Raw genomic sequence first — 22,564 nt, 5'->3', positions numbered from 1 at the left:
ATTTGGGGTTGGTGATCCTTCTATTTAAGACATGTTCTGCAGCGGAGTTTTATACTCTTCCACAGGTAGGCTGTGCACATTCCTTGAGATTATTCCTAGATGTTTCTCTCTCCTTTTTTTAAAATGTTTTATTTGCTATTAAGAATGTAGTATTTTGGGGCGCCTGGGTGGCTCCGTTGGTTAAGCGGCCGCCTTCGGCTCAGGTCGTGATCCTGGAGTCCCGGGATCGAGTCCCGCATCGGGCTCCCTGCTCAGCGGGCAGTCTGCTTCTCCCTCTTCCCTCTTCCCTCTCGTGCTCTCTGTCTCTCATTCTCCCTCTCAAATAAATAAATAAAATCTTTTTTTAAAAAAAAGAATGTAGTATTTTTATCCTACTACATATAAGGAAGAAGTTGTGTTTTGTATATTTTTCTTACATCCAGCCATATTCCTTGACTGCCATTGGTTTCCTAAGAGTTTTTCATTCTGCAATCGATTAGAGTTTTGGTATTATCTGCACGTAATCTGTTTTCTCTTTACTTTTAAGTTTATCTGATATTTCTGTTTTCCATTATATGCTAGAATTTCCAAAACAATTTTAATACCATATTTCACTTTAAGACTGTTGAGCATAGAACATGCTACTGATTCAAAAATAGCTTTTGGGGGCTACCATATTAGTGCACCACACATTGTAATTCGCATTACAGTATCAGAAATGTTAGGGTTGCGTCTCAGAATCGAAGAAATAAGATCATAGTAGTAAGGGTGGCCCTCATTTTCTCATTTAGTGGGAATGCCTAACCCATTTTAAATATGATATTGGCTGTTGGTTTGTTGTTATATGTTTTCAAATGAAAACAAAAGACTCTAATTCTACCGGACAGTAATGAGAAAGGTGTACTGTTTGGTTTAACTAACACGTGGAGATGGGGCTGTGCACATGTCCTCTCTGATGCACAAATCCCTGGCTACAGAGCGAGGTCTCTCCTCCTTTTGCATTCAGAGCTCCCTGGTTTGCCCTGACCATTAAGGATGGTGTATTCGTTTCCCAGAACTGCAGTACAAATTACTGCAAATTTGGTGGCTCCAAACAAGAGTTCTGGAGGCCAAAGATCTGAAATCCGTATTGTTGGGCTGGGCTCCCGCCAGGGGCTCTCCATGAGAACCCCTTGCAGGCTCTGGTGCTTACCTTGTGGCTGCATCGCTCCTGTCTTCAAGGTCAGCCTCTCCACAGCTCTCTTCACTTACCTTCTCCCCGGTGTGTGTAGTTGGGAATGTTTGCGACCTGGTCAGTGCTGAAGGAAAGGCTTTTAAAGACATGTGTTAGGAATAGCAAAGCCTTTTTCACTCCCTTTGGGAATAACACTGTGGACATCTGGAAATGGCTCTAGTTCAGTGTCCACAAAGTCAGTCCACTGAGAGTTCTGCAGGAGCCCCTCAACCTCCGCCCCTTCTGCTGTCCCCAGTCTCCTCCTCGGCCTCAGCTCTACGGCAATGGGGAGATGGGCAGACTACATTTCTTCTAAGACTATTATGAAGACAGAATTCAAAACTGCTCAGTTAAGACTAGAGAGCTTAAAAAAGTAAAGTCAGCATATCATTTATTTTGTAAATTGGTCATTCAAGGAATTGGCTGTTTGGCAAACGGCTGTTCAGCACTTGGCTATTGGTGACATCAGGCTGCTTACCCAGGACACAGTGCAGAGCTGAGGGTCAGAGGCTACGCCTGCCCAGCGCAGAGCTGCACCTGTCCCTCTGCCTCCTGCAGACCATGGACATGGGGACATGACCTTGGAGCAAGCTGGGACAGCCCATCCACTTGCAGACTGGGCCCTAGGGACAAAGAGCAGGCAAGAGTGAATGGGAGGTCCCCCCTTTGGACCCTGACTCAGAGGAGCCCAAATATGGGCCAGCAGCCAGGTGAGAAGTCGGTCGTATGCCATGTGCCAGGCCAGTCTGGCATAGGAGAGGCAGATTAAGAGAGTCAGGGCTTGATGCATAAAGTTACAAGAAGGTCATCTTGTGGGGTTTTAGCAGACTAAATATGTGTTGATGGTGTAAACTTTATGTGAAATATTTAGCACAGGCCTGTTAGCCATTATTCTCGTACGGTTTTGACATTGTTACTAATACTGTATCTTCCACGTATGATGACACTTGCTATCACCTGGTGCCTATAGATAGTTGGTAAATCCACTTTTCTTGCATTTACTGGATAGTTTTGATCAGGTATAGGCAGTTTCTGCTAGTAGAGATGCTGTTAGAGACCTCTGTCTCTGGAGTACTTGAAGCACCTCTTACCTTATTGTAACTTCAAAAGCCAGTCTGGTCATTAACACCAGACATCAACATAAATACAGCCACTGGGCAGGTCACCGGTCTGTGTGCAGAAAGCCTTACAGGTTATCAGAGCAAGTGGGGTTACTGTGGGAAGACCCTGAGAATATGCTGAGATTATGTTGATGTGGCAGTAGCTGTTTCAGTGAAATCAAAAACCCAGTGATAAAGAGTTGAAGAGAAACGATAACCAAAAAGGCAGGCAATACATGCATGCCTAGCAGCTCTATGAATTGCTTATTATGGATTTCCTAGGAGTTAAGATAAGAACAGGAGTTTTTTGGGGTGCCTGGGTGGCTCAAGCGGTAGTGTCTGCCTTCGGCTCAGGTCATGATCTCAGGGTCCTGGGATCGAGTCCTGAATCGGGCTCCCGCTCAGTGTGGAGTTGGCTTCTCCCCCTGCCCTTCCCCTGCTTGTGCTCGCTCTCTGTCAAAGAAATAAATAAAACCTTAAAAGAAAAAAAAAGAACAGTTTATTTATGTGCATGTTCTGTTCTGAAATGATGCCCTAGTAGTTAAAAGTAACTTAGTAATTTATTACTTTTTTTATATAACACGTTGCAAGTTAAGTAGCGAACACTCACAGGCAGGATGTTTCTGTTGCAGCATGGCTCTCTGAGCAAGTATTGAAGGAGTGTGCAGACGTCTGCTTTCCAGAACGGACATAGATGGTTCAGTTGGAGGTAGCCCTATGTGCATAAGGTCTGGCTATAGGAAATGACGGAGTAAAAGCACTGCTGTAAACATGCATCCCTGCTTGCGGTCAGGTTATACACAACAACTCAAATTAATCATTCCAAAGCCAGACTAACATTTATAGTTAAAAGGCAAAGATAACCAAGATTGGAGACTAAAACCACCCCGGCAGCCCAGATGATAACACAACCTTCTCCATCATCAGGGGGAGCACAGGTTCCCAGCGGCACATCGGGAGCCAGATCTTGGCAGCACTGAGAGCACTGAGAGCACAGAGCCAGGGGCTGTTTGACGCATACCTTACTTTAGATGGTGACTCTCATGTAGGCGCTTGCTAGCAAGGAGCCCTAAGGTGTATGTACACAGGAGGACTTGAATTTGGCATTTGGGGTTACTTCACAAGCAGACACTCACGGGCCCCAGAGGGGAGCACCTGTGTGTTCATGGTGCCTTTATGCACAGAGGAAGCATGGGAAGGGTAGGCACCGGTGAATTAACAGCAGAGGACTGGGGTCAGTTTGTTTGCATTCTCTGAAATTTTCTGCAATTGACATGTTACTTTTGGCTCATTTTTAAAAAGTGCTCCATCCAATAGAACAGCACAGAGATTGACCTCACTGCCTCACAAGCGTGTGGGAGCTGAAGCAGTCCGGGCGGGGGGTGGGGTGCAGGGGGCGGCTCCTGAGGGAGACTGTCTTCCGGTGCTGGAGCTGCAGGGGCGGAGGACCGTTACACGGCTCGCGCCGACCGGCTCGGGAGTGTGTGTCCCCCTCTGCGTCAGCACCACGTCCTGTGTCAGGTTAAAAGGGAGCTTCCCCTGCGTCCAGTAGCTGTGATTGAGGCTTTTCTAGACCATTCTTGTAGAGGGGTCAAAGGCTGTGGGATTGTTTAGCCGGAAGGTAGGAAAAGTGGTAAGACCTAACACATTTTACTTACATGGAAAATAGAACATAGTGAGACAGGCTGGAAGGACAGTAGGGAGAGTTTGTGGTTGTTTTTAACCTTTTCAAATTGTGAAGTATAGCGCATCTGTGCAGAAATGTGCATAAAGTGCAAGTGTGTGGCTTAATGAGTTGTGGGGAAGCAGCCAGTATCCGTAGTCACCTCCTTCCTCCCTGGACGTAACCCCCTCCTGGCGTTTATGCAGTGCCTCCTACAGTCTTGCCTGGTTTGGGACTTCACGATGTGGAACCAGATAGGGCCGATATGACTTCTTTCACTTGCTATCGTGTTTCGATAATTACCCGCTTTATTGCATGTGATTACAGTTCTTTTTTTTTTTTTGAAGATTTTATTTATTTATTTGACAGAGAGAGACACAGCGAGAGAGGGAACACAAGCAGGGGGAGTGGGAGAGGGAGAAGCAGACTCCCCGCTGAGCAAGGAGCCCGATGCGGGGCTCGATCCCAGGACCCTGGGATCATGACCTGAGCCGAAGGCAGACGCTTAACGACTGAGCCACCCAGGCGCCCCGTGATTACAGTTCTTTCACGTCTGCTGCTATAGAATATTCCATCATTGGCATATGCCACCCTTCACCCATTTTACTTTTCATGGACATTTGGGATGCTTCCAGGCTGGGAGCTGTTGTGAATAAGGTAACTGTGAACTCCATGTACATGTATCCAGGTCTGGAAGTGAAATTGCTGAATTGTAGGGTGTGTATATTCACACCTTCCTATGTAATGGGAAACTTGTTTCCTGTAGAGATCAGGAGCTGCTCCCACCTGGTCTGATCCGATGGTTAAGGTGCCTGTCTGAGGGAAGGGCAGTAAGTCTCTGTGGCCTTCCTGAGCATTTCCCCCATACGGTGAAATTGAGTATTGAGTCCTGTTTTGTAGGTTTGTCCATCTTTTCCATTTCTTCTTTGGACGTTCCTGGTCTTTCTATCCAGTGGTCTATTAGCTAACCAACCCTCTGAAGGTTACTATGTGGAGGATGTGAGGATGTATAACACCTGTTTCCTGCCTGGAGGAGAAGACTGTCAAGGCAGACACATAACCAAGTAATTCACAGCACTGTGATCTTTGTTGCGGGCCATTCTTCCCCACCAGGCTGTTAGTGGAGGATGCATATCCTCAGTGCTTAACACCTTACGTGGCACACACTTAGGGAAGTTCTGTTCAGTGACTGAGGCATTTTCGGAGGCTGGTGAAAGTGCTCTAGTAGTGTATGTGCTGACTCATGGAGAAGCACAAAATAAGGAATTACAAACTGCACCCACTCTCCAGCCCAGAGTGGGGTGAGACTTCCGTGGGAGGTAATATCTTGATCAAGACTGTTTCATCAGGAGTGGAAGAAGTACATTCTAGGCCAAGGAATAAAGGTGCAAAGGCACAGAATGGAGAAAGAGCTCACGGCACTGGAAATGTGAAATTGGGATGATGCACCCTTGGAAGGTGGGGATGCTCGGAGGGGATGGTAGAGAAAGGGCGCCAGCTGGACCTCGTGCTGGGAGGGGCCGCCTTGTGACTCTCACAGGCAATGGGGATGAAGTGCAGAGGAAACACAAAGTTCTCATTGGGGAGGGGTGGGGACTGCCTATCACTAGAATTGATCTCCTGGACAACACAGAGCAAGTGTATAAGCCTATCGGGAAAGCGTTGCCTTTCCCCCTCTGGATAAGTTCTCTCTTGGGAAGTCAAGGTGTAACTCGGGGGAGCCCAGGGGGTGATGCAGAGTGAGGCGTGGATTTATCAGCCCTTTAAGCCTCAGTTTCCACATCAGTCCTGTGAGAATCATGCCTACCTTGCAGAGTGGGACCACGGAGGAGGTAATGCCTGGGAGGGACTTAACCGTTGCCTGGAGGAGGAACGTGCAGACCCTAAGTTGTGCCCATGCTGTTGTCGGGTTAAGTTCGTTGATAACGTGCCGGGAACGTGAATAAATGGTCCGCGGCGGGGACTAGTCATTTGCAGAGACCTGCCCCCACCCCCTTCTGCGAGGCCGCCACACTAGCGCTGGACCCCTAGGCAGAGGCCGGAGCCTCAGGCTGTTTCCGCAGAGCTGGGGCGCAGCGAGGCTTGCTTTCCTTCTACTTTGCCCCTTGTACTCCTGAGCACGGCAATGCACGCATTTATGGCTGCTTTCCTAAAGAAAGGCTATCTTGTCCCGCAAGGAAAAGATCAGGTTCGAATCTGCTGGCTCGGTTCAAACCCCTCCTCCCCGCTAAACTTTCCAAAGGGGAAGTCCTTCTGAAGAAACGAAAGTGAAATTGAACCAGGGCCATTTCTCCACCGGCCGCGCGCCCAAGCTGTTTACTGCGCTGCTGACCCCGGGGGCACCTGGCGTCTGCGCGTGGGGGGCGGCTGCGGGGGGCGGCCCACCTGGGGAGGGTCGCGCCTGGGTAGGGGGAGGGGAGGCGGTTCGCTAGCACCGCCCCAGGACATGCATCGGGGACGCCATGGACCCCAGGCAGGTAAGTCGGCTCGGCCTCGGCAGGCCAGACTTTGCTGGGCCAGCGCTCCTCTGACCCCTGCGTGCACTCGCGCTTGGGTCGGTGACAGGGTGCGTGGCGTGTTGTGTGCGCGCGCGGGGGGGGGGGTTGTTGTGTGTGCGCGTGCGCCATATTCTAGGAATTTGCAGCCTGCCTGTGAATTCTGCAGAGCTGAGCAGTGTGGGGGAAGGGGCGCTTAAGGGGGGGATGCGCCAGGTCTGCGGGGCGCGGCCTGAGCCCAGGGCTAGGCGGCCCCCTCCCTCTCGGCGAGGGCCCAGAGTTAGCACCTCCTGGGAAACATGCTTCAGTTTTATCCTTCCCTCTCTGCACCCTTTCCACTTTCTTTAGGCTTTTGAGAAATGAAAAATAGCCCTTCTTACCTGTAGGAGAAAATTTATACCCATCGCAGCTGTATTCGTTATTGCTAAAAACTGGCAAAGCCCAAATGCCCTCCAACAGATGATCGATCAGATTAGCAAACTGCATAGCTCCATACAGTGTATGTGGCTAGGCCAGAAACGCGAGGAGCTCCTGATTCCACAAGTGGAACCTCACATCCACTCCCCTATGCAGAGGAGGCTGGGCTCAGAAGACTGTGCGCTTCTGGGTCCCTTTACTTGACATTGTGGGAAGAACAAAGCTAGGGGGCCAGGAAGCAGATGGTGGCTGCCTGTTGGTGGCCCGACCCCGGGCCTGGGTGTCGGGGAAGGAGCTGATTGCAGAGTGCATGAGAACTTTCTGGGGAGATGGAAATGTTCTGCATCCTGATTGTGTAGTAGTTATAGGGCTGTATGTGACTCCATACAGTCAAAACTCACAGAATAATAAACTGAAAAGGATAAATTTTATGTCTGTAATTATACTTCCATTTTTTAAAGTTATATATATATTTTTCATTCCCCTCTTCCAAAGGATTAGGGACACCTGACCTGAAGGAAAAGCATTTCTTCACACATACCAATATATGACCCTGTGGAGCCCATGTGGTACAGGTGGGGGCTCAGCTCTGGATCCTAAACACAGAGATTAGATGAAAGTGAAATGATGGGGTATGGCTGTGAAGTGGCTTGGGGATGTTGAGGGACTTAGGAAGGAGGATCCCCATGGGCTGGTTGCCACAAGCTCGCTCTCACCATACAGAGCCTCTCCACATGGCTGTTCTCAAGCCATGCTTTGGCTTAGCTTTTAGAAGACTTAAGGGGGCATAAAGACAAAATAATCTCCCTGTAAATTTCCTTAAAATAACTATTGTAAACAAATACATGTGTATTTTCCTTCCTTCTTGTCTGTGTTCACTCCAGTGTGCACACACATGCACATAATGGTGAGACTTTGCTTTCTGTTTCCAAAATGCGCATAGAACCTATCTGTACTTCAACTTGCTTTTTTGTTGTTATTTAATTCAACATTGTATCATTCCTAGATTTTCTCCAGGTGGATATGAATAGATCCTAACACATTGTTTAAAAAAAAAAAAAAAAAGTACTGTTCCATAGCATGAATGTGTCATAATTTACGGGTGCCTTTTCTATAGACATTCAAATATTTTGCAGATTTTAGCCAAGTAGCAGCAGTTTAAATCTAGCATTTAGCTAGATTGACTTTAACTGCTTTGTAAAATAATTGTTCTACCAAGGTCACTCCAACAGCTAATGGGAAAATCCCTGAAGTCCCCATAATTCAGCTGTGAGCTGGGCACTCACTCTCTGTGACCGCATAACGCTTTGGTCCCTAGCAGTATGGTAGGAGGCAGGGCAGTGTGCAGCAGGAGGAACAACAAAGAGACGGGATTGACCCTCTAGGGACGGCTTGTTGCTGCAATCACTAATTCAACAAATGTTGGTTCAGGATCAGCTTGATGCCAGGTGCTATCTTCAGTGCTAGGAGTGTGCAGGGATAACTGAGGCCTAGTCCTCGCCCCCCCCCCCCCCCGGGAGCTCGCTGTGAAGTAGACTGTGTCCCCACCGCATCAATACTTGATGGAGAATATCGGGAGTGGAGGCTTGAGTATCATTTCTGGAGCACTTAATATTGGTAATCACCTTGCAGATACACCACAATTTGTATGCGCCAGTAAAAAAAACGCAGTGGTATGACCAAAGGTGAAGTAAGTGGTATAATAGGAGTTGAGAGGGAGGGGCTCAAGGAGAGGAAACTTCCATGGGCTGTGAGTCAGAAGTCTCCAGAAGAAGGTGGCATTTAAGGAGAACTCGAAGGAAAGGGTGAGACTTGTAACGGGGGCAGTAGAGAGACCATCAGGCCCACTGGATTGGAATGTAGGGGTACAAAGATCGAGGCTTTGTGGCAGCCTCATGAGAAGTAATTAGGGGCTGGAGCTGGAAAAAGACACATTTATGAGAAACTATGGGCTGGGGGTAGACAAGATAGCACTTAGCAACTACCCTAGTAGATGTGGGAGGTGAGGAAGGCAGGCAGGCAGCAAAGCTGGCTCAGGTTTCTACCCCTAATAACCGTGGGGAGAACAATGCTGTCAACAGTCGTAGGAATAGCAGAAGGGGCTGGGTTGAGGAAAAATGTTAATCTGGTTCAGAATATGTGGTGTTTGAAGTAGGGCAGGGTGGACAGACTGTCTGGGCATTTGGAAATTCAAGTCTTAGCTTTCCAAGGTGGTGGCGGGGGGTAATAGATTGGAACACTGTTGTTTCTTAAGAGGGCTAATTTAGGTAGGGGGGCGTGAAATCAACCTGGGGGAGGAAGAAGAGGCCCTTGGACAAAACCTTGGGGACTGTTTCTACCTAAGAGTAGAAGAAAGGGACATGGAGAGACAGCAGAAGAGAAGGGGCAGGAGACCGTGGGAGGGGCGTTGGTAAAGAAGAGTCTCCATCCACAGGGAGCCAGTGTGTGTTTGTGAAACTGGACTGGCCACCAGGCGGGACACTGAATCCAAGTTCAGGAGGAGGAGGTTACCCTGCCAGCACCTTGTGGAAGCCTCGGTGTGGGAAGAGGGGGCAGGGCCCGTGGGTAGAGGAGGGAACTGGCCGTGAGCCCCGGGCTGATTGAGGATGTGTGTGAGGCCAGAATGAGGAAGCCTGGGGAGCCGCTGACCACAGCCACGGCTGGGCCCTTGGGCGCCGGCCCCACAGGGGTCCGGGGCGGAAGCTGTAGACACACAGGGAAGTTGCCACCGGAAGAGAGCGGGACTCGGCAAACTCAGCCCCCAGACCCAGGGTTGCCCATGTTGTGTGCACCTGCCTTAGAGGCCCAACGGGTCCTTTCCTGGGAGAGCGTTTCCGGGTTTGAGGAGCGAGGGTGCCGTGAGCATGACGAGCCACGTGCTAAAATCCCTGGTGCTGACGGGCTGTGGGGGAGAGAAGGCTGGTTATTGAAGGCAGGGCATAGCTGCCCACAGGTCACTGGGGCTTTCAGGGTGCTCAGATGGGAGGGACAAGCAGGAGGAAATGTCGTTTCTAGATGTCGCCCCCCAGGTCCCTTAAATACCTCCTGCCACCTCTCCCATCCGGTGGACAGCACCTGGGACAGGATGAGCTGGCCCGTGTGGGTAGGGGACACAGGTGTGCAGTGTTCTGGGAGGTGTGACCGTTCGGGGCCGCCTGTGTCCCGGGGGACAGGATTCTGAAGGGCAGGAGGCAGAAGCAGCTGTGGGGAGGCAGCGCAGGGACTCGGGGGGATGGGACTGAAGTGCCCAGGAATGGGCCCCGCCAGCGCCACACATCCGGGGGAGCCTGGGGGGTTCGGGCAGAAGTGCCTGGTGTCTCTTCCAAACCTGAGCACCACACTGAAGTGTGAGGACAGTGTGTCTTTCCTTTCCTAGGGAAACCATCCTGCCCTCCCAAACCATTCTGGGCCTCCCGGGGTGGCAGTGGCGAGCAGAGGAAGCTGAGAGGTCCCCAGGCGGGAAGGTGCCCCCGTTGCCACCTTGAAGGGCTGGGGCTCCAGGTCATCCAGCCCACGTGCATTTTGTTCTCGCCATCCAAATGGTAGATTTGAGACTGGGGTCCTGAACAGGCCACTTCTTGATCCCGGGACTCCACTGGCATTTTTAAGTTTTTCCGGTTTTGCTTTAAAAACAAAATAAGTATTTCTTTATCTTTATCTTAAAAGGGTACTTACTTTGGAAAGTGGGAGGATTCATTCCCCCTAAAATCCTGTCGAAGGGGAGAGAATGTGCTAGGGTGGCGGGAAAGGCCCTCCTGAGGCGTCAGCGCCCCACGTGCCCCTGGCGGCTCCGCATGCGCCGTCTTCCGCTCCCTCTCTCTTCCCTGTGGCGGCCCCCGGGCCGTACTGGGCGGGGGGCAGCCTTGCTGGGTCACATGCCCGTCTCTCCCTCACCTCTCCCCCCGTCGGGAGGCAGGTGCGGCCCCCCAGGCAGAGAGAAGGGACAGGCTCACCGCCGAGGTCCTCGTTCACTTTCTTTTCCGTCTTGTCCTCTGCAGGGGTGTTCGCTCGGCCGATACCACCCCCATCCGTTTCAAGGCTATGAGCACAGTAAGCTCAGACACCGACAGCCAGGGCCAGGATCTCCCCCGGATCGTTTCCAGCTCCAGCAGATAGAGTTTCTCAAGGGGCTGCTCCCTGAAGCGCCCCTGCCTGGGAAGCAGACGCCATCACTGCCACCATTCGTCTCTGGACTTGGGCCACAGTTTCCACGACCACCTGCCAGGAGCAGGGAACTGGGGACTTGGGGTGGCCCCAGGGGGGTGCCTCCCAGAAGTCAGGTGCTCCAGAGAGGGTCCCTGCGTCCTGCCCCCCACGGCAGGACCCTGCCGTGGAGAGGGGTCGACAGGCTGTCCTCACATTTCCAGGAGCTAGGTATCAGCCAGGGCCAGGAAGAGAGGGTCTTGGAGCTCTTCCTGCAGGAGCTTGGGGAAGGGAAGGCTGCCACAGCACATGATCTGGCCAGGAGGCTCAGAGTCCCGAAGAAGGAAGTCAATCGAGTTTTATATTCTCTGGAGAAGAAGGGCCAGCTGCATCGGGAGGCAGGAACGCCCCCTCTGTGGAGAGTCGCCGTGCAGGCTGGGAACCAGCACAGCCAAGTAGCCAGCGCCCCCAGCCGTGGCCAGGAAACGCCCGCCTCACCGCCCAGTTTGGACATTGAGGACAGACACTCCGAGTCTGGCTTGGAAGCTCCTCCCGAACCTTTTGACATGGCTGAGATCAAGGAGAAAGTCTGCGACTACCTGTTCAGCGTGTGCGGCGCCTCTGCCCTGAATGTGGCTAAGAATATCGGCCTCACCAGGGCCCGCGATGTGAACGCCGTGCTGATGGAGCTGGAGAGGCAGGGTGACGTGTACCGGCAGGGCACCACCCCTCCCGTGTGGTATCTGACTGACAAGAAACGGGAGCGGGTCCAGATGAAGAGAAACGCAGCCCTGGGCCCCGAGGCCACCCCAGCTGCCGTCCCCGAGACCGGAGGAGACGCGGTGCTCCCCTCCCGTCACCCGGCCGCGCCGGACGCCTCGGACAGTGTGGCAGCCGCAGAAGTGCAGAATGGGCAGGAGCCAGTCCTAAAGTTGGAAAACCGGCAGGGGACTGCGCCAGAGCCAGTAAAACTGAAGCCACCTGCCCACGACAACGGCCCCTCGAGAACAGGGTATGTTGACTTTGAAAATGGCCAGTGGGCCACCGACGACATCCCAGATGACTTGAATAGCATCCACGCGGCACCAGGTGAGTTTCGCGCCATCATGGAGATGCCCTCCTTCTACAGTCACGGCTGGCCGCGTTGCTCGCCCTACAAGAAACTGACTGAGTGTCAGCTCAAGAACCCCATCAGCGGGCTGCTCGAGTATGCCCAGTTCGCCAGTCAGACCTGTGAGTTCAACCTGCTAGAGCAGAGCGGACCACCCCATGAGCCTCGGTAAGAGACCGCCTGGGAGCCGGACCCACCCCCACCCCAGAGCAGCCTGTGGCAGCCCCCGCCTCTTCCCTTTGCTTCTCTGGCTTCTGGTTAAATCGCCCCTGTCAGCCCTGCCTCCTGGGCTGGAGCAGGAAAAGCAGGCCTCGCACCAGCCAGAGTTCCCACTGAGCCAAGGGGGAGCCTGACGCTCTGGCTGGAAGGCAGCTTCTTTGGGCTGCCCTTCGTGCCTCAGTGTCATGGGAGGTCATGAAGCCGGGACTCCCCTCCCCCCTTCCGTGGGCGGAGCTCCCCAGGGAGGTGCGGGAGCAGGTGGGGCAGGCCAGGCGGTGCAGCCTCCTGCGCAGCTCCTGCTGGGACGGGGTAGTGTCGGGGTTGGCGGCCCACCTGTCAGAGGTGGCGGTTCTGGGGTCACACACCTCTTCTGCACTTGCTCTGGTTCCTGAGCTGTGAATCAGAAAGTTCCTTCTCAGGCTGCTGGCCAGACAAGGGAGACAGGTGGGCCCAGATGAGGCTGCTGCCGGGGGCAGAGACCGTGCAGCGCCCCGCAGAGCAGGCGGGGGGTGGGGGTGTGGGGAGTGAGTTCCGCTGCCCTTTACCTTAGCCGCGGGCTGGTTCCCAAGGCCATGGTCCCAGCTGTGACCCTCACTCCTCACGTCGACCATCTTTGTGACAGGGAGGCGTTGCAGGAGAGCTGTTGAGACGGGTGTGTGTGTCCGAAAGCCGGCAGGGCCAGGACTGGTCCGTGTCTGGGACAGAGGCTGGGTGGCCGTCGGGCCCTCTTTTCCCTCCCCGCCCCCCCGAACTGGGGGAGAGCGGTGGGTTTTGCAGTTAACCTTTCTTTGGACTCCAGCTGTAAGAAACGTTGGTGCCATATTCAAATATTTCAAAAGACCCAGGAAGTAAGAAATTTGACCTACCTTTCTAAATCGAAATCCCAGATTGAGCAAAGAGCCAAACAGATTTGAAAACTTGAGCACAGGAGGTCCAAGCTAAGTCCGGAGGCCTGGAACAAAGGCTTTTTGGTTTTCTACATTACCAGGGAGAACGCCTTTCACGTCAGGCTCCGGACACGTGGAGCCGTAGAGTGACCCAGACCCAGCCGTAGCGCGCTGGGTCTCTGGCGGAGGCTGGGGAAAGGTGCAGGCCCCGGGAAGCGGCAGGTGCCCGATCCCCGTAGGCCGGTGGGAGTGTGAGGCTGTGCGGGAAGGAGCCTTCGCCGACTTGGGGACCCACCCTAGAGGTGGCCGGTCGGCCGCAGCTGCTTTAGAATGAAGGCCGTGGGTGGCTGCAGTGGTGGCTTTAGCTCATCGTGTTTCGTACAGGCTCTCTCTTGACTCATTGTGAAGGGAGAGCGGGTCTCCCCTGAGCTGTGTTCACTCCAGTGAGCTCTGGGGAGAGTCGCTGGCTGCTTTGTTTCTGGAAGGTAGGGGACTGAGATTCCAAAAGGACGAGAGCCCCTCCGTGTAGCAGGAGGCTCCAGGGTGCAGGGCCCCGGGGGGCGGCTGGGCAGGGACAGCCGGCCTGCACTCACACATCTACTCCCTTCCCGTCAAGATTCAAATTCCAAGTCGTCATTGGTGGTCGAGAGTTCCCCCCCGCTGAAGCCGGCAGCAAGAAGGTGGCCAAGCAGGACGCAGCCCTCAAAGCCATGACCATCCTGCTGGAGGAAGCGAAAGCCAAGGACAGCGGAAGACCGGAAGAACCATATGATCCCACAGAGAAGGGGTCGGAGAAGGTAGGCATCCTGCCCTCTGGGGGCCCCGTGCTCTGCCCACGTCGCCGTAGCAGCGTCTGACCGACCCCCGCAGGCGGTCTGAGTGCCAGCAGCCGAGTCCGTGGCTCAGAGGCCGCATCCCCCTCCCGCCGCTGCCCCCTTGGCCATGCTCCCCTACCCTCACACCCAGCACCCCTGCTTGCCCGCCTCCCAGCCCAACTGGAGTACAGACCTCCAGGCTGGAAAGCGACCTTAAAGCTGGCCGAGTCCAAGCACCGTTGTTGGCAGATAAGAAACGAGACCCAGACCGTCTCAATAACGTGCCCGGAAACTCTCCCTTTGGAACGTTAGCCCCTCGCATGTGGCTAACCCATCGCCGCTCCGCCGGGACGCGCCAGCCCGTGGTTTCTCAGCCGTTTCTCTTGTCTCTCGTTTTCTCCAGATGGCAGAGTCCCAGCCCAGCACCCCTTCCACAGCATCCTTGTTTTCTGGGAAGAACCCCGTCACGACCCTGCTTGAGTGTGTGCACAAGCTGGGGAGCTCCTGTGAATTCCGTCTCCTGTCCAGAGAAGGCCCTGCCCATGACCCCAAGTACATCTCTTGTGTCATGTATCTCTGCTGAGGTTTTCTCCAAAGAGAGATAAATTCTCCTGCTTGCCTCCCGAGAGGCGGCCCATTACCCCACTGAGCAGTCCGCCTGTTTTCAGTACGGACAGTGGGGAGCCACGAGGCGTGCTCGCTGCTGTGGAGCAGTCAGTCTGGGATTGGGAACTCCGAGGGCGAAGTGGGGACTGAGCGCTAGGGAGACGCTCGGCCTGGCAGTTGCCAGTGGTGGGTCTGAAAGGCATAGATCTGGGCGTACCTGAGGCTCCACACACCTACACGTTCCGGAGGGGGTTCCCGGAGGAGGCACAGCCAGCTCGGTGCTCACGTGCCCCTTAGGGTCAGCCAGGCTGAGATAGGCCGGGGGCAGGAGGAGGGCCCAGGGCACCAACTCGTCGAGGCAGAGGGGCCGCGTGGGCCAAGGCCCAGAGGCAATGTGTGCAAGGACCCACCAGCTCATAGAGGACGGCCCGGCGGGAGGGGGTCTCTGCCGTCAGTGCCGCTTTAACCCGGCTCCTCCCCTCTCCTGCCAGGTTCCAGTACTGTGTCGCCATGGGAGCCCACACTTTCCCCACCGCGAGTGCCCCCAGCAAGAAGGTGGCAAAGCAGATGGCTGCAGAGGAGGCCATGAAGGCTCTGCACGGAGAGGCCACCAGCTCGGCGCCTTCCGATACCCAGGTGGGCCGTCCTAGTGGCCGTGCAGCTCAGCATTGCCCCTGTGTCCCTCAGAGTTTCCGTAGGTGCTTATGGTTCCTCTTTGTGTGGCTGATTCTCCTTCAGCCTGGGGGCACGAACACAGAATCCTTCGATAACCTGGAGTCTGGGATGCCCAACAAGGTCAGGAGGATCGGCGAGCTCGTCAGATACCTGAACACCAACCCTGTGGGCGGCCTGCTAGAGTACGCCCGCTCCCACGGCTTCGCGGCCGAGTTCAAGTTGGTCGACCAGTCCGGCCCTCCGCACGAGCCCAAGTGAGTGTCCCAGCCCTGCGGCAGCCACACGCCCCGGGGCGGGGAGAGGACAGTGCCGGGGCCTGGGGCCCACGGGGACGGTGCCGGGGCCGGGGGGACGGTGCCGGGGTCGGGGCCCGCAGGAACAGGTCCGGCCCTGGAAGACCCACAGTCTGGAGAGTACAGTCATTCCTACAGCAAGTATGCTCCTTTTTCATTGTTTTTGGTTAATTTAATTTTTAAAGGAATATGTGCATAGAAAATCATTCAGGCCAGCTTAAAAAGTATGCAGGGAAAAGTCTCCTTTCTCCCTCAGGCTGATAGTTTCCTTCCTCAGACTTACACACTATTACTAGCTTCTTGAGTACTTCTTGAAATTTCCATGCATGTATTAGTACATTTTCTTTGTTTTGCTTTTTAAACAAAAATAAGTATAAATCCTGTCTTCTGTCCTACACCTACCTCCTTACCAGTGCCTCTTAGAGGTCATTGCACGTCTCAGATGCACACACCGATCATATTCCTTTCTGTAGCTACGTATTTCTATACGTTTTCTGAAGCTTTTTTTTTTTTTTAACGTAAGCTCTGCACCCAGGGTGGGACTTGTCATGGGCCTGAGACCAGGAGTCCCACGCTCCGTGGACTGAGCCGGCCGGGCGCCACCCACAGCTGCGTATTCCACTGAATAGATGCTTATAATTTTAGAGTTTTATCGAGCAAGAGATATAAAGGTCTTTCCTAAAACAGCCGCCCCTGTACCCACCACCTAGTTTAGGAAAGAGAACATTGCTCTTGATGTTATAGCCCCCACTTTGCATTACTGATCTAATCAATTTGCTGCGACGTCTGGGTCAGATGCGGTCTTGCTCCTGGAAGCAGTCTTCGTGCTCTGTCTGCTCTCCGGGGCAGACATCTTCAGGAGGGGCATTTCTGGGCAGTAGGTCACATACAGTTTTTAAGGGTTTTGTTTTTTGCGTAGATAATATAGCTCCTTAAAATGAAACACAAGACTCTGGTCCTCACCCCTCCCTCCCCCACGGCCCAGCTCTCCCTTCCTCACACCCTGACATGCCAACACGTGGTAACTTCACAGCCCCATGCATCCTTCCAGAGCATCTTCATGTAAGCGTAGGCCGAGCTGGTGTGTTTCTCCACTTGTGACGCGGACGTGGCCGTGCACACTGACACCCGGCTTGCTGTTCATACGTAACAGGAGCATCCCATTCTGCTCTTTGTTGGAAGGTGCTCCGTAGTTCCCCAGGGCACTGACCTAGGCTGCCCACCAGCCCCTAGTGACCGATATACCAGCACTGAACGCTGTTTTCACTTCTTGCCTTTTTTCATAAAAGCAAAAATCCTCTTCAGATTTCTTTTGGTTGGTGGAAACAGGTACTTACGTAGGTCTTTAGTAAAGGGGGAGTGGTGTAACATGAACTTTGGAAACGGGATATCTGAATCAAAATTTTTATCTTTGCCGTTCTAAAATGTGAGAAATGATGTCTTTGTGCCATGCAAAGATTAGTCTGTGTTAGGATGTTTGTTATTATTATTTACCAAATAATAATGACAAAACTCAGAATCCTCCCCAGAGATTCCAAAAAGGCTTTTCGTAAAATTTAGCATTCATTCAGATTAAAAAACCAAGCTGTTAATAAAGTAGAAATTATTGAGTACCTGCTTAGTAGCAGGTACTCAATGTATGTCTAAAGCCAAAAGCCAGGCGCTTGTTCCATGTTGAACTGGGAGCTGTTCACAGCAAGGTCGGGACACATGGATGCCCAGGTCCTCGTTATTTTGAGGCACGCTAGCACCACGAGCTCAGGCCACCCATTAAGACAGAAGGCGGGGAGAGGAAGCTTCTGTTACGTGCGGATGGATGATGTGATTGTGTACCTGAGGTATGCATGAGAGGCGGGAAGAAATACCAGAGACAGAGGGGAAGTCAGGAAAGCAGGGAATTGTGAACTAACCTGCAAACGCCGGGAACTTTTCCGTGTGCGGCAGTAAGCAATTCGAAGATGTAGTAGGAGAGAGTAGCCTGTTTGCAGCAGCAGCTAAACAGATAAAAGACCTGCGCACATTCCGAGCAGGAGACATGCAGGCTCTGATAACTCTGTGATCAGATAGAAAACACAATTTAATGACTGCAGCTGTCCCCAGATTAGTGTTTACGTTTCACACGATCCTACTAAAGACACTGGTAGGATTGACTTCTTTATTTTAGACCTGGAAGACCCAAGTCCCAGGTTCGTATGAAAAATCCCATGTGGGGGGCGCCTGGGCGGCTCAGTTGTTGAGCATCTGCCTTCGGCTCAGGTCATGATCCCGGGGTCCTGGGATCGAGTCCCTCATCGGGCTCCCTGCTCCGCGGGAAGCCTGCTTCTCCCTCTCCCACTCCCCCTGCTTGTGCTCACTCTCTCTGACAAATAAAATCTTTGCAAAGGGAAAAAAAAAGAAAAATCCATGTGGGAGAATAGCCAGAAAGTTCTGAAAGAGGCATGGGCCGCACGGCCGTGGCGCGTTGACCAGTGGGCGGGACGGCGGAGGGTGCGGCCCCCAGAGCCCCTCACAGCAGACGCAGAGGCAGGCGAGGCTTCAGGTCGGGGGTGGCTGGCCCCCTGCATCTCAATAAGACATCGCTGGGTGTCTGTCTCCTTGCTAACGTCGGATTTCATTGTCAGGGACTTAAATATAAACCAGGGGCGCCTGGCTGGCTCAGGCGGAGGAGCGTGCGACTCTTGATCTCGGTGTTGTGGATTCAAGCCCCATGTTGAGTGTAGAGATTGCTTAAAAATAAAATCTTAAAAATACATACATAAAATCATAAAATCTCTAGATAAAAGCAGGGATTTTTGCTTGAGAATTTTGGAGGGGCAAAGCCTTTCCAATCAAGACATAAAATCATAAAGAAAAAAGACAGAGGTGTGGCTGTCAGGAGAATCGGTGTGTCTTAGAAGAACCAGCTGAGGCTAAAACACTAGGGCCAATTTCCTTAAAAGTAAGGGGTTCTTTTCCAATGAGAGGTGTGTGAGTTAAATGTACACGTCGTCAGTGTGCTCCCAGCGTCCGCCAAGTCTCATCCCGAGCCTTAGGCCCAGGGTGGAGAGCAGCACCCTCACCGCGGGGGCGCCCCCGTGCTGTTTGTCACGGACAGCCTGAGATGGTCTGCACCTCTGCCGCCTGCAGACTGTTGAATCGCAGTGCCCGCCTAGCACGGAGTGGCACTCAGCCCGTGAGAGCAAAGCTGGCCGCCGGCGCGGGGCCAGAAATCTGGTCCCGGTGTTTGCTTCTGGGAATGAGGGACACTTACTCCCCTCGTATACCTAACGATTTGAATGTTTACTTGTGTCGTATCCTACTGCTCAATTTTAAAAGGTGGTTAAAGGAGAAGAGCTCACAAAATAGTGTCTTATTTTAAACTCGTCTCCATAGTCAGTGGCGTTACTCATGTTCGCATGCATCTGTTACTGTTTCCATGTATGAACTACCCATCCGTGCCCTTGTCCGTCCTTCCTTTGGCTTTGGCTTAACTCACGGGAGAACATGATTGCAATGAGGAGGGAATTGAGAACCCTGGCCCAGGGTCCCGGGAAAGGCCCTCCTGCCCCTGCAGTGGCGCTGGCTCGCGGGGCCTGCCTTTTGCACCCGGCAGGCTTCCCCATGCCGTCACCCTCGCTCTTCACGCTCGCCTTTTGCCCGGCCTCCTCTTTTGCTTGCATGAAACCCGCCCTTGGACTTCCCGTGACTCGTGCAGAATTTAAGAACTTACCGTGAACCACGGGGAGGGCGTGAAGACTCCTGAGCGCCTCAGGGAGGGGGCCCCAGGGGTGCAGGCAGGAGGGCCGCCATAACCTCTGTGGCAGGAGAACACGGCTTCCCTCTGTCAGCCCTTCTCTCGGCCCTTCTGGGTGACCTTACTGGAAGGCACCAGCGGGCGGAGGGAGGGTGGGGACGCAGCTGGTGTCACTTCGCCTGGGCCTGTCGAGTCTGACCTGCCCCAGGGAGAGCTCTTGGGTTTCACCCCTTATGCTCTTTTCCCCCAGCCCTTCCCATGTCCGTAGGTGACCTCACTGTCCACCCAGTAGCTCCTGCCAACACCCTGGGTGTGGGTCATTGTGTCCACCCCCTTCACCTCCTTCAAGTAGACTAGCCTCGGGCCCTGTGTCGTAGACGTCCGGCTCTCCAGCGCCCCCCTCCTGCCTCTGGCAGCCGAGCCTCTTCTCTCCTCTAAACGGCTCTCCCTCCTTTGCTCATTCATTGAGAGACTGTTTCTGGACTCCATTCCGTTTGTTTGGACGGGAGCCAGGTTTGGACCAGTAATCACATAGGGAGACGTAAGGTCTCCTGTCTCGTGCATGTTACAAAGAGCTCGAGGTACGTGGTGGGTTGAGAATGTGCTGGGCGTGGCCTGACTTCGTAAGACGTCGTAAGGCGCCTCGGCCTGGGGACAGTCACGAGAAAGCCCGAGGTTCTGGGAAGGCGCTGGTCCACCCCAGGCCTGCGGTGGGAGGGAGCAGAGCCGGCAAGGGGCGCCGAAAGCCCTCCCAGGGCCAGTCTCTTGCTCCCACCGCCCACGGCCCTCCTGCCCAGCATGTTCACTACTCTGTTTTTGTCCTGAATTCTCTTGCCCAGTCTAAGCCGTTTTAGACCCTGCTCTCTTCACGTAGACTTCCACCAAAATCCCCTCTCCTTACTCGAAACCGATGATCTTCTATCGCGCTTAACTGAGAAAAGCAGTGACGATAGGACAGATGCCTTATCGTTCCATCGCCACACCCGCGGGTCTGCATCTGCTTTGTTGTGTGGCCCACCCAGCCCCCTGTGCCCTGGATCCCCTTCCACGCACCACCTCCCTCCCTCACCCCTGCAAGCTGCAGCCAGTCAGCAGGCTCCACAGCGGTGCGAAGCACCCGGCAGGCATCTCCCCGCCGCCCTGCGCCCTCCGCCACCTCACCTCCTCCTGTCTTTAGTGTCTTTGCTTCCCTAACTCACTGTCCCCAGCGGTCCAGGGAGAGGCAAACCACGGGCCTCCTACGGTTACCGAGTAAGGGAGTGCGGCTGGCGAGTACCCTAGAGCCCAGTGCAGCCTTGGGGGTCCCGGCGCGTGTCCTACAGCCTGCACCAAGTACGGAGCGCCATATCCACGGACACACCTCCTTCCACTGCGCTTTGCTTGTCGCAGCTTTGCGGGTACCGGCTTTTTACAGAGGACTGCCGGTCGCAAACCTGCGTCGGGCCATTTCTCCAACAGCATTTGCTCACTCTGTGTCTCTGGGTCTCATTTCAGTGATTCCCACAATATCTAAAATTTCCTGTTATTATATTTAGTGATCGGTGATTACAACTTGCTGAAAGCTCAAATGACGGTTAGCGGGTTTTTTTTTTTAGATATTTTATTAAGTACTTTTTAATTAAGGTATGTATACTGTTTTTAGACCTAATGCTGTTGTCCACCTAAGAGACTCAGTATAGTATAAACATGACTTTTATGTGCACTGGAAAACCAGAAAATTTATTTTATCTTGCTTTACTGCAATATTGGCCTTATTGCGGTGGTCTGGGACTGAGCCCATGATGTCTCTGAGGTGAGCCTGCATATATATTTGTGTGTGTGTGTGTGTGTGTGTATATCTTTGTGCATAGAATTCATATTCTTTCTAAACACACGGGACAGGCATGAGATTCTCCTGAGTCTCAGGCAAAGGTCCTGCCCGGTTTGGCCCCCACTGCTTTCCAGCATCTTTCATGCCATGTCCCCCTCCTTCACGGACCTTCCGTTAGCCCACCGGCCCGCACACACCTGCTGGCACAGGGAGGCACGGAGGCATTGCCGCTGCTGAGGATAAGCAAGGAGTAGTGGGAAGCTCAGTGTGGCTGAACACACAGATTGATTCCTTTTACTGCCTGAGCCGATGAATCTCGGTAACAAAGCCATATCTGCAGGTGGATTATCCAGAGCTGGCTTCGCCCACCAGCAGTGTAGGATGTGAGTGGAAGCTAGGATTCTTGAAACCTTGGCTGGTGGATGCCCCGTCACGCTCTCCCGTCTGTGTGCTGGGCTGTCCTCCCTCCCACGCCCCACACAGCTCACGTGCCCAGGATGCACTCCCCTCCCCTCACCATGGCCATCCCAAGGCTTCCAGGAATGAAAGCTTAGGTCCCTTGTCTACAGCAGACCATGACGTTCTGACCACTCCAGGGTGCGTCTGGGCCAGTCAGGAAGTGAATGAGGAAACAGGATCCAGCACTTTAGCCTTAGAGTGTTAAATGGTAGCGATTCGAGTTGGGAGAGCATGTCCCTCTCAGTTCTGCTTGAGTTATGAAGAAAAGTTCACATTTGGCTATTTCTCTAAACCCCGTCCAGGCCTTGCTGAGCTTCCTTCACGATGCAGGCCTGGAGCCTCTGCAGACCGTGGCGCCTCGTCGGCGTTCAGTGACACTGTGGTGTCACTCGGTTCTGGGCCCCCTTCGATTTATGGCAAGGGACTCCTAGTGTTCACACGAAGTGTCCCCTCTGTGTTTACATTTGAGCAGAGTCAGGTTAGAGAAGAGTGTGCAGCAGGGAGCAGACAAGGGGCATCTCTCTAGCAGAAGTCTTGGAGCGAGTCCCCGGTGCCTGAGTCTGGGAGATGCTGCCTGAGAAACAGCTGTGTCCGGTCAGGCGCTTGTCTTTATCCCCTGCTTCTCATCCCAAAGGTTCGTTTACCAGGCAAAAGTCGGGGGTCGCTGGTTCCCAGCCGTCTGCGCACACAGCAAGAAGCAAGGCAAGCAGGAAGCGGCAGATGCGGCCCTCCGCGTCTTGATTGGGGAGAACGAGAAGGCAGAGCGCATGGGTTTCACAGAGGTAACCCCAGTGACAGGGGCCGGTCTCAGAAGAACTATGCTCCTCCTCTCAAGGTCCCCAGAAGCACAGCCAAAGACAGTTAAGACGTCTACTTTTGGTGCTATGTCTTTGTGGGGTCCTGCTCACTCCTCTTTGGGTGGAGCTGGCTCTTAACTTGCTCTCCT

General features: G+C 53.5%; 1 protein-coding gene across 6 annotated transcripts in view; it reads left to right on the top strand.

Annotated features, from left to right (window-relative positions):
• Nucleotides 1-22,564, top strand: part of ADAR (adenosine deaminase RNA specific) — a 38,752-nt gene that overhangs the window by 9,445 nt on the left and 6,743 nt on the right. For 2 of the 6 annotated variants that reach the window (XM_027610602.2, XM_027610599.2), the window contains exons 2-7: nt 10,866-12,289; nt 13,844-14,024; nt 14,446-14,594; nt 15,140-15,284; nt 15,387-15,577; nt 22,253-22,478. In XM_027610602.2, coding sequence (XP_027466403.1) covers nt 11,577-12,289; nt 13,844-14,024; nt 14,446-14,594; nt 15,140-15,284; nt 15,387-15,577; nt 22,253-22,478 — 1,605 coding nt within the window. In that variant the 5' untranslated portion in view covers nt 10,866-11,576. Of the gene's footprint in view, nt 1-6,278; nt 6,433-10,865; nt 12,290-13,843; nt 14,025-14,445; nt 14,595-15,139; nt 15,285-15,386; nt 15,578-22,252; nt 22,479-22,564 lie in introns of those variants that run through there. The other 4 variants (XM_027610601.2, XM_027610603.2, XM_027610600.2 and 1 more) reach the window with 4 other exon arrangements.

The sequence above is a fragment of the Zalophus californianus genome, chromosome 10 (assembly GCF_009762305.2).
Source record: "Zalophus californianus isolate mZalCal1 chromosome 10, mZalCal1.pri.v2, whole genome shotgun sequence".
In the NCBI taxonomy this organism is placed as follows: Eukaryota; Metazoa; Chordata; class Mammalia; order Carnivora; family Otariidae; genus Zalophus; species Zalophus californianus.
The sequence above is the reverse complement of the archived record's forward strand: the minus strand, read 5'-3'. Positions and strand labels throughout refer to the sequence as shown.